We start from the raw sequence: 17,940 nt of genomic DNA, 5'->3' as shown, positions 1-17,940 counted from the left end.
AAACGTGAAGGGCACAAATCTAGAAAAAGATGCAAGAAATAAAGATTTAAATAGATAGCTAAAAGTAAAGAAAAAGATTCTGTCATAAAGCTGTGTATACGATAGACTAATTAGAAAAACAGAAACATTTTGTAGATGTTGCAAGGACATCACCTCAAACTCAAATATCTAAAATGATGTATCCTGTATTTGAAGGGCACCTATGATGAAAATCATCTTTTGTAAGCCGTTTAGACAGAACTGTGTGTGATATAAAGACAATAAGTGTCTTTTTTTCAATTTCCTGACATTAACATAGGATCCAAATCCCTTCCATTTTTAAGCCGACCGCAACGTGATGTAGGTGTGCGGTTTACCCGCCCACCGATTTGATTGAGAGCCACGTATTAACATGTCTCTGTAGTATCGCGTATAATCATATCTACAAGACAGGACGTGCACAAAGCAGCTGGGATTAAAAGATCTGTTCAGCTCTCTGTGATCATCAAATGTGATCAAGAATGAGTTTTACAAGTTTAAAACAGTGCATGTTCGTAATAAAGTAAATACTGTAAAAACCGCTGTATTTTTTCACCACAGCTGCATGTTAGTACACTTCTAAAAGAAGACGTTTCAATTCCGGTTTGTGGACATGAAATCAGATTTATTTTGTACATTAACGTGAAGGATATCCATACAGCAAGGATATTATCCTGTCACATTTGCAAAGTTAAACACGTGCACTGTGTGTGTGCGTGAAGTTTGTAACGACATTGTGTGTGACTCATTGTTGCAGAAAGGCCTGAATTAACTCTACAACAAATACATCAAATAATCATTGGTAAAGTTCTTACTGTAGCATGTCTCAAAGATGTTACGTGAGATCTGCTTCCTTCATGTCTGTCACTGTGCTGTTTATCTGATGCTGAGATTGAGGCACTCTCTGACAGGCACGTGGGAATTGTGGGTGGGGAGAACTAGCATTAAAGGTACAGGCAACAAAAACAGCTACATAGGGTTCACAGTAAGATTCCAATTTTCTTAAAGGTATAATAAATAATCTGATGAGTGTTTTGAGCTGAAACTTTACAGACATTGTGGAGAAAACGGTGTAATAGGTGGCCTTTAAATCATTAATGTAAATGCTGCCATCCAAATACTGGAGTACATCAAAAACATAGCAAACAAAGCATTTTATCTTGTAAAATGAGCTGCAGTTTGGCAGAAATATGTAGGCAACACAGGCCAAAGGCATATTGATTAACTAATAAAAAATAAAACATACCAATTTTTTATAAACTACTCTTTTTTTTGTTTTAATAGAGATATTTACGTGCACACCATAGATGACAATGTTTGCACTGTTAGTTAATTATTGAGTCGCTATTTTTGTCTTCAGAGATTGAAAGTAACCTGGTAGTCTTCATGGAACGCCAATGTTTTGTAAATATTCATAAAACTGCATGCACTTTCAAAAATAATGGTATGGGAGCTGTCTCTGGGATGACATGTTCCAAAATGTACACATTTGTACTTTGAAGGGCCATGAAACCCCCTTGTTTAAGGGTCCATAACCCATTTGCTTGACAGGAGTTTCTGCATCACTTAAAGGGACAGTACGCCCCAAAATAAAACAATTCTGTCATCATTTACTCACCTTTTACTTGCTCCAGTTTCTTTCTTTCTTTTTTTTAGACACAAAATAAGATATTTAATGAAAAATGGAAACCTGCAACAATTAACTTCCATAGTTTTTATTTTTCCTGTTATGGAAGTCAATGGTTACAGTTTTTAGCTCTCTCCAAATATCTTTATTTGTGTTTAACAGAAGAAACATACTCAAGAAGTTTTGTAACCACTTGAGGGTAAGTAAATAGTGAGTGCATTTCATGTTTGGATAAATGATCCCTTTAAATTCTGTATAGACCCCACAAAAGCGCTTTGTTCACTTTGTTTTTTTTTACCGTTCTGTAATTGACCCAGTCTTTACAGTATCTTGTAAATATGTTTATGTTTTATAAACACAGCAACAGAAGCTAGGGGTTCCATCACCTTTTAATACAGGTGTCATAATCAGGTATCTCCTTGCAACAAATCCTACTTTGCAATGCAAGTACTCCTGGTGCTGTTCTGAAGCAATTTTCTTAATAGAATAAAATTAATAAACTATTACATGTTTGCATATGCAACAACCGTCTTTACCACAACACACATTATTGTGCAATACAGTACATGTATGGACTGTAATATTCTGATATTTAAATCAAATAGTACTTTCTTCTAAAAACGCAATCAGTGTATAAAATAAAGTTATTTGGGCTTGGACATTACGGCAAGTAAATGATGACAGACTATTTTGGATGGATTACTACCTTAAAATAGCAACTAATTTCTTCCTTCTAAAGAATGGCACATCAGACATCCAAAAACAAACCGTGGCTGTAAACAACTAGAGAGGATGGGCACTGGGAGGGTGGACACACACACAAACACAGGAAAAGAAAAGAATTCTAAGAAAAAAAAGAAGTCTCAAGAGGGTGTGTATAAACACAGAATAATATATCACACGCACACAGGCAGAATGTCAAACCCCCTGCATGTGTAATGAAAAGCATGCGTCTCAAACATTCACAAACAAAAGAAAACATAATTAATGCACTACCAACACAATATCTGTAAGCAATACATAAAAAAACTGCCAGTGATTTCTATTTTTTGTAAGGATATTCAAATGCTTAAAGATTCACCACAAGACAAACAAAACACAATTTCTAAGATCAGCATCATCTGATTACAGCTGTAAACATCTAATCATATTATCAGTCCCAAACAGGCACAAGCTACTATTAAAGCCTGGATATCCCACATGGCATCTACACCCATTTTCTAAACTGATTACAATGGAAAGTCTTATCATCTTGTAATTCTGGAGAATAAATCAGTACGGGGCTAATTATGATAATGAAAATACAAAAGAAACAAATAAAGGTTGGGGATGCTTAAAATGGATGCATTACAAAACTAATTTTTCTTCTTTAAATGGACATTGAAAAGCAGTCATGTATGATTTCCTAGCAACACTAACAAATATTGTTTAATTACATTAGATGTTTTACCAGTCTAACACACAGGTGCTGTAATAAATCCTGCATTATTCTCTCCATACAGTCACACTGCACAAAAGGAAGTGTGCTTTTGATTTAGGAAATGGGACTCAGGGACTGGAAAACACACACACACACGCACGCACACACACTCACCTTCCCGAGCAGGACGGTCATTTTATGTCTCCAGCGTCCTTTATTCAGAGAGGCCACTCTGATCCAGACATTGAGCTGTGAGTTATACATCCACACATAACTACTGTTGATGCGTCCACCTGTAAATAACAACCACAACATCAACAACAGCAAAACCAACCTGTGTATTTATGTAAACCATCATCACCATAATTTAGGGATAGAAGTATTTTCAAAAGTGACGAATCTGGCAAAACTACTTATTGGGGATTTTGAGAACCATTTGTAAATATAATATAAAATAATATAATATAATATAATATAATATAATATAATATAATATAATATAATATAATATAATATAATATAATATATTGAATCTGATTGGCTGATGGCCGTAAGCTTTTAAAATAATATAAGCACTCATACAGCCTCTTCACCCTTGTGTATTACTCCTCCCAAACGAGTAGCAAGCAGAGGACTACAGTTTGACAAATATTGCAGCTGTTGGACAACATAATGTACTTTTGAGGCTTTTTTAGGCGAGAACTGTTGTTTAGATTGCAACTGTGCAGTTTATTTATAAGGATGGTGCCTATTTAAAACATTCAGTTTCGAAGATTCAGCGCATTGACGGCCATCAGCCTGTTATACTGAGCAGAGCAAAGACAGTTGATGTACCGCCACAAGATGGTGAAAGAGACAGTATTAGTCCTTAGGGGAGGAAAAAAAACAGCATTTCAAACTATAACATAATGGAACAGGTAAGCGACGTTCTAAGTCGATCTTACTTTATTGTATGTTGTAGTGCTGTATTTATACCATAGTATCTGGTAGTGTTTGCTTTGCTCTGGCTTATCTTTTTTCATGGTTAATTTTTGTGATCATCCGATTGCAACAGAGAAATACTGGAAAATCTCTGTAGACTGAAGGCATTTCACGCTGTTCAGCCTTATAATCATAAAATGTAATCAAAATCACCTGTTTTGTCATCATTTTAGACATTATGCAAGAGAATCATTCAAATACTAGTTCTAAAGTGACGTTTGTGAACTGGCAACGGTTTCTGCTCTGACGATCTGTGTATGAACTTCGGAAGAAAGTAGTTTCTCTTACTAAAGGGTTTTTTTGACTCTGTGTTTGATTTTATGTTTTATACACAATTATGCCGTCGAACTGTTGTATAAACGCAGTAGGATGTGGCTGAATTGCAGTGCGATGTATGCCGATATACAGCCACATTGCACTGCTACTCGTGTAATATTGCTCATATATAATATAATATAATATAGAAATGCTATTTTATTATCGCTAATATACAATTATTAAATCATAATAAATAGTTTGAATAAGTCATTTTTACATGTTTTAGTACAATTTAAAGATTTAGTCATTTGGTGTGTGTGGTTGTGTTGTTTGTTTTTGAATATTTGAATAAGTATACTTTTTTTTGAAAATCACTTTGACAGCAGTTTAAAGACCGCATGAAATCAAAATTTACCTTTCTTATTTTTATATGTATTGACTTGACTTTCTTTATTATCCACAAGAGGAAATGTGTCTTAGGCTTTACCACATAATAACATCAACATTTACATCACAATGTCACAAAAACTAAAGTAACAAAAATACATTCCATATATTACATAAATCACATTAAAAACGCAATTAACCCTATTCATACTTAAAACCAAGTATTTAAAATTCTAGCGGCAGTTTGCGCAAATGACATTTAATAGACATTTATGTGCACATACTAGGTCTTGTTATAAACAATATATCTGTGCACTACAAATTCATTTGCCCTCATAAACTTTAATTAAATACCATACCCTTCCCTCCCCCTCAAAATAATATTTCTTCACTTCCTGGTCGCACAGAATTTCTTTAGGGCAGGCATATCAGTACACTGTAAAACGTTTCACATTGGTTAAACTTACAAACTTCAAGTTCACCAGCTGCCTTGAAAATGTGAGTCAACTCAACTTAGAGAGATTCTGTTTCAACTTAAGATGTTGAGTTTTAGTTAAATATATTGTGAAACTCGATGTCTTCAAGGCAGCTTTTTTCACATTTAACCAATGTGAACTCTTTTACGGTCTTGTTTCTGCTTCTGAATTCACCTCCAATCTCCCCTCATTTTGTTAGCAATGTTATTTTGCTAGCAAGACTGGTGTCGTTCAACAATCCAATTGGTTCCCAAAAAACGAAATCATGCACCAGCTGACATTTCTCTCTCATTTCAGGACTACTTAAAAGGGGATGTACGTCATACTATCGGGAAAAAAAGTACAATCTTAACTTCTGTTTCTATGACTTCAATTGTAAAAAAAGCTCTGCTAATTGTTAAAAGTTCTGAACATCATTTATGAGGAATGGGTATTGGCATAGCTAGTGTTTTTCAGCCAACGATAAACTTCAGGTAAAAAGGTTAATATTGAGTATTAACAATTACATAAGGTCCCTTTTAGCAACTTGAGCATTCATTTAGTTGTTCAAGCTAAAATGAGATAACAGACCGTGTAAACCAGGGGTGGGCAAACTCGGTCCAGGAGGGCCGATGTCCTGCACAGTTCAGCTCCAACTCTAATCAAACACACATGCTTACTGATTTCTAGTGATCTTGAAGACACTGATTAGAACATTCAGGTGTGTTTGATTAGTGTTGGAGCAAAAATGTGCAGGACACTGTCCCTCCAGGACCGAGTTTGCCCACCCTTGGTGTAAACGCTAGTGCTATTAAGTCAAAAACTCCATTAAAAATACTGGGGTAAAATAAATTGTCATATTTTAAAGATATGGCGGAGGGAAATAGAATTTAATGCAGTGCTTCTTGTCTAGTCTGAGAGCCACTTTATATTGTATATCAATCAGGCAGTGAAGATCACTGAACTTTAAAGAAATTAGAGCTTAAATGAGGAGAATTTGTAATAAGAAGTCTGTGTGCATATACTCTATTGATATAACGTAGTTTATTCTCACACAGTATCAATCTTAGATGTGACTTACAGTACGTGTGCGTGTATGGGGAGGAAGGGGGGTGGGAGTGCACTATGTAGTTATTAACTACAAACAGTTTGTTTTCGGGCAAGCATTTCAAGCAAACCCCAAACAGATTATTACAGCCCGGAGTGAGACGACACCATGTCTGTAATTACACAAACCACATTGTTTCATCTGCGTTCCTGTTCAACAGAAATGCTTCCTCTGATCTCAGTGTCCTTTCTTGCTGTCATCTATGTTTATCTAAACCTCGTCCTCTTCTGTGCCACTTTGCATCGCGTCAAAATGGCTGGTTATCATCCAAACAGCGGCTCTGAGACAAGCTCTGACAGTCCTTCTCTCCCACACGTACTAAACACCTGGCAGCAGGCCGCTCCACATTAAGCTGTCTACACACTTATAATGAAGGTCTGAGATGCTCTAAAAAAGCATGTGGACATTCTGTAGAAAACTAAAAATTACTCCCCTAAATGCTTTTTTTCAGGAAAGCAATAATAATAATAAAAGATTTCTTCACTAAAGCATAGTTCTTGGGAAGTCATAATATGCAATTCAATGACACTCGCGGACCAGACATCCTGTGCTTCACTGTCTTTACATTGGCTTCTATATGCTGCTGCTGTACCCTCATAGAAAACAATTGCTGCTCTCAATTTCCAAACTATACATCCTAAATAGTATTAGAAAATAGAATTAGCATGTCCCAAAACTATTATATGTTGAAATAAGTACAAATTTACCCTGATGGTCTACTATTTATGGTAAAAATTCGAAGTGCAGATCTATGCCATAAAGGTTATTGCACACTGAATACGAAATTTTCATCCATAATTTTCGCACGTTAAAAAATTAATTCAACCTCACGTTGTGTCAATCGTATCGACACACTGCTTCCGAAACTTTTGTCCGTCATAAAAAATATTACATTGGGGTGATTTGTTCCATTTTTCGCATCCAAAAAAACATTTTGAAAATGTATCTTGACAGTTCAGAGCCACCATACAAGCAACAGGCAAAATACAGAATGCCATCGCTTGAGCCTTCAGCACAGATCACTTGACAAACAAAATGCATAACACAAAATCAGAATGTGGTGGACAAATTACATCAACATGTAATTTGATTTAAGATCAAAATTAAATGATTAGGAAAACTCTTTTTTTCACTCTAAGCAGTATTGGATGCGCAAAATATGTAGCCTATTTCCAGTGCTGGCGCATCCAACAGGAAATATAGTGGATCGCCTAGGGTCAAGCGTATCTTGGAGGGCCCCACGAATGCTGCTCTTGTATTTGTACTGCCAATGCGAGGACGAGCGTGTACATATAAATCATGTACAATGTATATTGCGCAATGCACAAACCCCATTAAACACGACAAATTACATTTAATTAGGTTAACTAGACAGGTTAGGGTAATTAGGCAAGTTATTGTATAATGATGGTTTATTTTGTGTAGACTATCGAAAAAATATATATCCTAAAGGGGCTAATAATTTTGACCTTAAAATGGCTTTTAAAAAATTAAAACTGCTTTTATTCTAGCCGAAATAAAACAAATAAGACTTTCTCCATAAGAAAAAATATTATCAGACATACTATGAAAATTTCCTTGCTCTGTTAAACATCATTTGGGAAATATAAAAACAAAAAACTAATTCAAAGAGGGGCTAATAATTCTGATTTCAAATGTATACAATTTTCGGAGTAAATATTTTTACATATATATTATAGGTTAAATATGTTAAAGATAATAAAATTGTATTTTTTGTGCTTTCTTCTCACTGTGTTTACACCAATGAGTCTAATTTTTTAATCTTGTCTAGGGCCCCTCAACCCTATGGGCTGGCACAGCCCATTCCTCTTTCTTCTTAAGAAGAGAGAGGAGAACAAAGAGCACTGCTTAAATTTACTCCGAAACGTTTTTTTTTGAACGGATTCAGTAACATGCATCAAATAAATCTTTACGATATGAATACGAAAAAATACATACAAAAATTTTAGACTGTGCAAAGATCTTAACTGGTAATATTGGCTCAATATTACCAGTTAAGCCCCACGAATGCTGCTCTTCTATATGTACTGTCAACACGAGGACGAGCGAGATGTAACGAGATGTAAATCATGTAAAATGCATATTGCGCAATGCACAAACCCCATTAAACGCGACAATTCACATTTAATTAGTTTAACTAGGCAGATTTGGGTAATTAGGCAAGTTATTATATAATGATGGTTTGTTCTGTGTAGACTATCGAAAAAAATATATCTTAAAAAGGCTAATAATTTTGACCTTAAAATGGCTTTTAAAAAATTAAAAACTGCTTTTATTCTAGCCGAAAAGAACAAAACAAATAAGACTTTCTCCAGAAGAAAACATATAATCAGACATACTGTGAAAAATTCCTTGCTCTGTTAAACATCATTTGGGAAATATATATATAAAAATAATAATAATAATAACAATAATTCAAAGAGGGGTAATAATTCTGACTTCAACTGTATACAAGTTTCAGAGTAAATATTTTTACATATATATTATAGGTTAAATATGTTGCAGTTAATAAAATTGTATTTTTTTGTGCTTTCTTCTCACAGTATTTACACATGAATTTGATTAGAACTCTAAATATGAGTAAAAAGTGTTAAACTTAAACATGGCGTATGAATGAGATTGATGGTTAAGTGGAGAAGCTTTGGTAACAATGTTCAAATGCTTCTCAATAACCTTCTGGAATATATTTATTTCCCATTTTCAGTGTTATATTTCATCTGCAACAACAATGTGAACTGTCATAAAGACGTAATTTGGTCATTAACTTCTGAATGCATAATCCTACAAACACCTGAAGAGATTTCTCTCCATGAAAAACACACAAATGGCAGGTTAAATTGCTACTTCTTCAATATGGTATTAAATATGACAGAAATGTGGATGATGTGACAAGATTACTGACAGGGCATGTAACTAAGTAACATAATCATTAATGATGAAGTGGTATGTCCCAAAGCTTGTTTAGTCTTCTCTTACACACACTCAATATACATTTTATTCACAAAATAGTACATATTAATAGGATGTACCATATCGTCACCTTAGAATTATAAGGTTCTATCTGACATTTTTTTCAAAATTCAGTTACTGACATATTCCTATTAAATGACAACTTATTTACATTATGGGATGTTTATTAATAAGTTGTTTACATTTTAAGACCATTTAATTATGTTACACACATACTGTTTGCTATGGAATGCAAAAACTTTGAAGCTCAGTATCTCAAATTCCTTCAGAACGCAGACAGAACCTTATAATTCCAAGGTGACGATATGTACAGTTAATGTTTACAATTCTAAAAGAGATGATGAGACTTAGCATGGTGCGTCTGGTTTGAGACCCTCCTTTAAAAAGTCAAAAAAAAAAAAAAAAAAAATAAAAAAAGGTATGCATTCCAGACAGTTGTGAATACTCAGGACGAATGGCAAAGACTAAAATATAATGTTGCAAATAATGTTCAGTTTCATGCACAGACTGACTGTTTCACTTAATAAGACCTCTGTGTATGGTCAGAGGTGTAAGGCACAGTTGAGATAAAAAAAAATTTAACTTGATACATAATATGACCATCATTAAAAAAATTGAAATTTTTAAAGCTCACATAACTCACAAAAATGAGCAAACCTACTAAAAATAACTGCCTTTTTAAAACTAATGCAAAATAAAATGAGAAAAGGGAAGCTTAAAGTAAGAAAAGCGGAGGTGAACATTTTTGGAGAAGCACAAGTGGCAAAACCAGAACTTCAGAGCTCATAACCTCCATTAGCGGACGAGCTGAGCGACTATCTGGCAAACAAACGCAGACTGAAAATCTCTGTCTAATTAAAGAGGATGTGCCTGCTTTGTCCTCTAATGCTGAGTAAACATAATAAAGCCTGGCTCCAGTCCTTTTAGTTTGCTCTTCTGTCATAATTTAAATACGCCTTAACAAAGGCCATTAGGTCTTTGTGACATTCATTCAGACTGAGGACCAGACAAACCAGCATTTATAATGGAGTCTGTCTACAGGGCACACTTCACATGCTGACAGTAAGATTGCTTAAAGCGAATACTTTCAGTGCCGGATGTGAAACCTGTAGGGTACTAATAAATCTACTCATCACTGTTACACATGTGGACATAGCTTCAAGTATATTTTGAATGTTTTGGAGGGATATAAAGTAAAGAAAGCATATCATCTTAATGGGGATTGAGCTTTCTGTGTTGCGGCCCCAAGGCTATGGAACACATAACTCTCCCGTTGAACATCAGGATTTCTTCATCCTTGGATACTTTTAAATCTAACTTGAAGACGTATTTTTACTCCCTTGCCTTTGAGTGACTCATACATGTAAATTCTATACTTTAGTTTAGTATTACATATATACATATATTTCTTTTTCTTACATTTTTAATACAAGTTTTATTTTTTATTTTCTTAAATATTTTATCTCATTGTAAAGCACTTTAGATCAACTACGGTTGTATAAAATTGTGCGCTATAAATAAAGTTTGCCTTGCATTGCCTTGCCTTAAACCAGTTGTCAATTACGGCATACATAATATACTGTAGCTTTATTGTTTTCTAAAAGAAAATAATATTAATAATATATAAGCACTGCCAACATTTTAAATATTTATCTTTTGTATTTTATTTTTATATTTAAACATAAAATAAAATAAACAAAATAAAAAAGATATATAATAAATGAACAAACCATTAAATCTAATAAATTAATAAAAAAAATAAAAAATAAAATTATAAAATAAAATGCTTTTTAATTGTTATTATAGTTCATGATTTGTTTTTTTTTTTGGTTATTCTATAGACCTTGATGACATGTACAAGAATTGAACTGAACAGAGTTATTTACAGTTGTAAATAATAAGTTCCTTTGTATTATGCAAATGCATGAATGGGCCAAGTTGCAGACATGATTTATGTTTAGTGACAACCCGCTTCATTTGCCTCCTAAAATGGGCAACCATGAACAGGAAGTGTCAAATTAATGTACGTTCATTCAAATGTCATGTTGTGAAACTTTGTCAGATTTGATTTATGTTTTTTGTAGCTGAGAAAACATATGGAGGATCTTAGAAACACTGCATGCATCTCTTTGCTGTGACTCAGATCCATTGCTTCAGGCAGGAATTGACAGCCAATTATCTCTTCCGTCATCTTTAAAAACCGAAATCACACTAAACTTGCTCTGGTCACTCCACTAGAGACTGGGAGGATGGGAGGAACAATGACTAAATCTGAATAAAAGCGCAAAAGAGATTCAAAGTATGCTGTGATGTTTCAAAATGTGTCAGAAACAATTACTCTAGACCAGGGGTGCCCAAACTTTTCGTATGAAGGAGCAAAATCCAAACAACATTATGATCAGTGGGTCAAAGTTAAATAAACCGAACTATATTACATAAATTTGCTATGGGTAATTTCCCCATTTTTTTTAGGAATTTTTTTATTTTTGTTTTATTTCAAAATAAATAGAAAACATTACTTTAAATCATATTAGCTAATGCACTCATTGCAAAAAAAAAAAAAAACCCAAAAAAAACAAAAAAAACAATTACATGTATACTACAGTGGAGTTAAATTCTGAATACACTAGTCAAGCAGAATCTGCCTTTTTTTTGCTCACCAAAGTCTCTGCATCGTCGAGTAACTGTATGTACATTTAAACTAAATCTGACTAATTTACACCATTAAATTGAAAATCCGCAGAAATTTTGAAAATGCACATAAAAAAAACATATGTGCATAACGGAGTAGGATAAACGTTTTATTCGATAAGATAAACTGTGATGAAAACACTTTTACCGAACAAATTCCAGTAAGCACATCAAAAAAGTCATGCTATTTTGTTATAAGAGATCATGTGAATTGAAAACGTGTGTGAATGGACAAACCAGCGGCTGAGCACATTGTAAAACACTTGAATTTTGTTTTGATCATCCTCAAACATCTTAACCATTTCAGTATTATTGTTATTATTAATGACCTTCAGAATCAAGAGAGTATGTGCTCTGCGTCTCACGCCTTCTAAGGTCACTGTGCACTCACTGTTTGTCAAACTTGCCTTCTGAGGCACAAGTCATTTATTACATAAAGAAAAGATTCACGCAGCTTCTCCTACCACAGCAAATTACATTTTTACTTTTGATACTTGGTGCCAGTTAATCAGGAAGTGACGATTTTGTTCACTTTGACTTGTTGTGTGAAAACGCTGCTTTATTCGCACATCTTTATGCGATAATCCAGTTTTGCGCAACAAGTGAATTCGCATTTTGATGGAAACACAGCTACTGATTCAACTTGAAATAGAACCCTAAAAGTTGAAATTTTTTAAACGTACAAATAATTGTAAACACAAAAGACGTGAAATTTAAATGTATGTGAAACGGATGTCCATCAAGCACATGTTTACATAGAAAAGCAATGAAGAATTATCATATTGGAACTTAACTTAAAATTATAAGGGAAATCCCTACACAGCTTTTTTTTTTTTTTTTAAGTTGACTCAACTTGACAAGTTGACAAGTTGAGTCAACCACAGAACTTGAGTTAAAAGTTGAGTCAACTCAAAAAAGCTGTGCAGCAATTTGCTTTACAATTTAAATTTTTTAGTGCTGCAAATCGACATCCAAAGCCATGTCTTTAATATCCATGAAAGCCCACTAGACAACATCACGATTTAATTCAATTCATCTTTACTACAATAAATCACGCAACATTCACCAGAGAGAAAACACTATAGTACAGATACTAATTACAATACCAAACTAAAAATAGAAGGTAGGCTGTTGAAGTTTGCCCGCCATTCTCTGTCTAAATAGCCCCAACGAATGTGTTGATAATGTAATCCTTCCTGTGCGAACAGGTTTGCATTTGACAGGCAGGAAAGACGGCCTATCTTAATGTTTAGACCGAATGTTAATTAGACTAACTTTTCTTGGTCCTATGCCAAGAATTTAAAAATGATGACTTTAATCTTATATAATCTGTAAAACATTTAATATTTTTGGCTGGAGACTTCCGGTCTCATTCACTTCCATGTTCGTTATGCAGCTTGATGTTTCAACTGACCTTTTCTTATTGTATTATTCTACTTTTTATGTCTAGTCATGAACACAATTGTTTGTTTTCCGCCGTTTATTATTCCTAGTTATTTCTTTCATAGGCAACTAAATAGGAAGTTCTAAAACAAAAAAAGGTAAATAAAAAAATTTAATTAATTTAAAAAAAACAAAAAACAAGCACACTTCCATCTCACAGAATAAGTTCAATAAAATACATATAAATACATTTGGACTGCTTAATTTAATGACAGGCAGTCATTAAACAATCACCTATTGCACCTTCAATGACATTTTATTTGCATGCAATGAGCCGAGAGCAACATTTCAGAAGTTCCCACTAGTTCTACTTGACTTTATTAAAATCTGTAGGGTACATCATAATGGGTTTTAAGTTTGTGAAGCAAGTAAAAAATAAAGTCCCCTGAGAAACATATGGGAATAACTGATCTAGCAGGCTGCGCACTTACACTCCACAGTAGATATTTTTGTTATTCTTGAAGGAAATCCAAGGGTTATGTTTATTAAAGACAGCTGAACCACCGAGCGTGTAGGATATGACTTCTGACAGAGAAGAGAGACAGATTTAGTAAGGGGCCCCTGAACTTGATGCTGGATGCCTGCCAACTGCACGTGCACACGATAAGCAATATGAACAGTTTGAGTGAGTGTGTGTATGAGTGTGAGAGCGAAAGAGAGAGAGAAGGGCAAACTTGACACGTGAGAACATGAGTGCAAAAGCAGCTCTATTCTTGGAAATCAGAAACAGAAAACACACTTCTTACTACTTCATGTTTTTAAAATCAGTAAACAATGGCCCTACAAGGAGAAGAATAAGAATTACACAATTCTTTATTCCTCGATGTAAAATCTAGCTCGTGCAAACAAAAACACACATGACCTACGAGATTAGGTCAAGTTTAATTGTATAAAACGTCACGGTTACAACAACTCCTCAAGTGCATGGCCTGTATACATAGTTGGTGAACTTTTGGCCGTGAATGACGTGCTGCGATCACTTCAACCACTGTAGCCAAATCTGCAGATTGTTCCTGGAACTACACTGGAACTCTTGGCACAAATACTCCCCCAAGATGCCGTTTGCTTGTGCCAGTGAGAGCTTGAAATGTGCCAAGTCTTCAGCCAATAGTAAGCTAGAGTTTGCCACCGAGAACAGAACCTTGACACACTGGCTGGTCACAGATTCAGCTGTTGTTTCCTCTTGTTTCCTCAAATCATAAACAGCTGCTTCAGAAATGTCCTCACAAACAAGGAATCTGCTATAAGCCCTTAACCCGCCACAGAAAACCCTGGGCTAATTTGTCAAAGCCATCCACACAATAACATAATTTGTTTAATTTCAGTTCAACTGAGCAATGAATGTGCTTGATGGCACAACTCTTAGAGAAATGGTTTACATGGAAATGAAATATTCCTCACCATTTACTCACACTCCAGTGGTTTGAAATTTGTATGATCAGAGAGAAAAAACAAACATAGACTTTTCATTTATTTACTGCTACTTTTCTATGATTTGAAGGGTTTCTTTCAATTCGAACGGCATCTATGCTTATGTTCGTCTGTTTCTTTCTAATCCAGAGGTCTCCATAATCCTGGACCAGGCCGTATCCTGAGTAGAGGCTGAGGTTCTAATGAAGGAAGAGCATGAGACTGATTCCTGAAAGACCCCAGTGACAGACGAGTCTCCGCATTGATCCTGTAGGCCAGCCTGAACACCAGCCAGTGACCTACTCACACCTGCTGCTTCTCTATAATGACCGTCTAGCCTTCTCCAGCCTCCGGCACCTAGACTGCAGCTCTGCACAAAAAGATTGGCCAGAGGGGAAATGGTTGCGCCCAACTGAGCATGGTTTCTCTTGAGGTTTTTTTTCTTTACTTTCATCAATTGGTGAAGTTTGTTCCACTGTCGCTACTTGGTTTGGGACTTGTAGAGCCGCCATCGATGGACTTTCTTTTCAGTGTTTGGACTTTCAGCAGTGAAAATTAAACCACACTGAACTGAACTAAACCGAACTTCAACTCTGAAAACTGGACTGACAAAGTTTCAATTTACTAAAACTTCTTTTTTTAAGCTGCCTTGACACAATCTACATTGAAAAAATGCTTTAAAAATAAAGAATTGAATTTTATCCTCATATGCAAGTCACTTTGGATAAAAGCATCTGCTAAATACAGTAAATGTAAAATGTAACCTTCGTTCTTCTCTCGAACACATAACAAAATACTATGGAAGTCAGTTGTTACCAGTTTAAATTTTCTCCATAGTACGACAAACAAATACTATTGAAGTCAATGATTAGCAGTTTCCAACATTTTAAAACTGACCTCTTTTGTGTTCAACAGAAGACAGAAAACTCAAACAGGTTTGCAACAAGTGGAGGATGAGTAAATGATGCCATAAGTTTAATTTTGAGGTAAAATATGCCTTTAAGAGCCCATTCCCAAACATCTATATTCCATTTGAAACAACATTTTTTCAAGCCATCAAGTGGAAATAATATCAATTAGTTTAAAAGAGGTTCTGCAAATATCAAATAGTTAATCAAAAACCAAAAGAGTCAATCATTCTAATATAATTATAGAATTACAAAACAAACATAAAATAGATTACAGTCAGCATGAATCATATATTAATGTTTTATTGCATGTCATTTATTTTCCAGGCAGACATCAAGACTCCTCCCTGATAACCGAATCTACTTTTATAGGACGATCCACATGCTTGAGTCAACGATACAGTTCAAAAGTGTGTGTGTGTGTGTGTGTGTGTGTGTGTGTGTGTGCGCTTTCGGATTTCACCCAAATAGCCACTTAGCGATCAGTCACTGTGACCGAGTACAAGACAAACCAGGTACCTAAAGTACAGCAGACATCACTATGGCCTAACCACAATTTATCAGTGTTCAACTTTTTTCAGCCTTTTTTCCGTCTAAACTAGAAGTCCAGCCAATGTGACAAAGCCACAACTAATGGCTCCATGTCCTATCGTTTTCAATTCTTTCTGTCATCCACACTGAAACAAGAAAAAAAAAAAAAAAAAAAAAAAAAAAAAAAAAAAAAAAAAAAAAAAAAATCGCTTCCATTCATTACTGCGCATGTGCACAGAAGACGACTTTACCTGCGTCACACCCACCTAGAGTTTATTTACTTTCCGTTTCTTTGAAACATTGCAGCAAAATTTCGCAATTCTCATCTGCTTCCGCCACTGAACAATAGCTCCTAGTAAACATTCCATGCAATATGAAGCATGTAATATGGCAAACCATTTTGACATTTCATCTATAAGCTTTCCTAGTATGTATTTTCTTGTTACTAGTAGTTATTTTTAGATACTAGTATCTATTTAATTAAGTGCTAAATACTAGTGCCTATTCTTTAGATCCCAGTGCTTTTTAAAAATATACTAGCGCTTACTCATTAGACACTAGTTCTTTTTATTAGATACTAGTATGCAGTCATTAGATACTAGTACCTAGTAAATATTTAATAAGCACTTGTATCTAAAAATAAGTACTAGTACAAATTAAAAAAAATAATAGTATCTGAAGAATGAGTACTAATGTCTAATGAATAAGTACTAGTATACTAGTATACTAGTACAAGTATACTAAAAATAATTACTATTATCTATTATTTAGAACTAGTACTAAGTGATTAACTACTAGTACATAAAATATGTACTAGTCCAAGCTGGAATATATACTAGTCAAAACAACAGAATAGTTACTAGTCACTATTACAATGAGTACTAGTGTCTAATAAATAAGAACTGGTATCTATTTAACAAGTACTAGTATCTACCTAATAAGTTCTAGTATCTAATACATATGTACTAGCTTCTGCCTTCTATTTTAGAATTAAGAACTGCCTTTCTTTTGATGCTGAAAAAAAGCTGGTTGATGCAACATTTATGTCGATATAGGACTACAGTGATGTTATCTATATGCATGCATGTGTCATCTCAAAGTCTGCATGCATTGGATACTGTTTAACTATAATAATTATAATATTTTAAATCCCTAACTCATCACTGTATGCTGTATACTAGGGTAGGTTGGTCTGGTTGCTTTGTCCATTTGTAGCTTCTAGCATTGGCATATCTTTGTTTACAAATCTAAACTGAGTTTACTCCCATCATATTTACAGAATTACATTTGTAAAAAGTCTGTCCTTAACTATGGCCTGTGGACATGGGATATTTATTTACTGTCTGTTCCTAAAGTGCAGACTGAGATGGGGGAAAAGGCTTTAAAATACGCAGCACCTTTTGCATGGAATAATCTAAAGTTGCAGTTGCAAGAATTGATTTCACTAAATAAAAAAATAAAAAAAAGTATAATGATTTAGAAACTGAAATACAGGCTTGTGGATGTTTTGAATAGTTTGTTAGTTAATGTGTGATTCATGTTAACTGTCAATTGTTTTTTGTTTGTTAGACCCATATGACATGTATGCCTAATCTTGGCCAAGACACTCTTGTAAAAGAGGTTTTAAATCTCACTGTGTCTTTCCTGGTAAAATAAAGGTTATAATAATAACAGAAAGCATTCTAAATATCTTATTTACAATGTAATAACCA

At 34.3% G+C, this 17,940-nt stretch overlaps 1 protein-coding gene across 1 annotated transcript in view; it reads right to left on the bottom strand.

Moving 5' to 3' along the window:
• The window catches only part of klhl24a (kelch-like family member 24a), a 36,234-nt gene that overhangs the window by 6,722 nt on the left and 11,572 nt on the right, over nucleotides 1-17,940 (bottom strand). Inside the window, 1 exon segment of the mRNA NM_001077340.1 lies at nucleotides 3,240-3,358. Coding sequence (NP_001070808.1) covers nucleotides 3,240-3,358 — 119 coding nt within the window.

Source organism: Danio rerio, chromosome 2, assembly GCF_049306965.1.
Source record: "Danio rerio strain Tuebingen ecotype United States chromosome 2, GRCz12tu, whole genome shotgun sequence".
Classification (NCBI taxonomy): Eukaryota; Metazoa; Chordata; class Actinopteri; order Cypriniformes; family Danionidae; genus Danio; species Danio rerio.
This window is presented reverse-complemented; position numbering and strand designations above follow the sequence as displayed.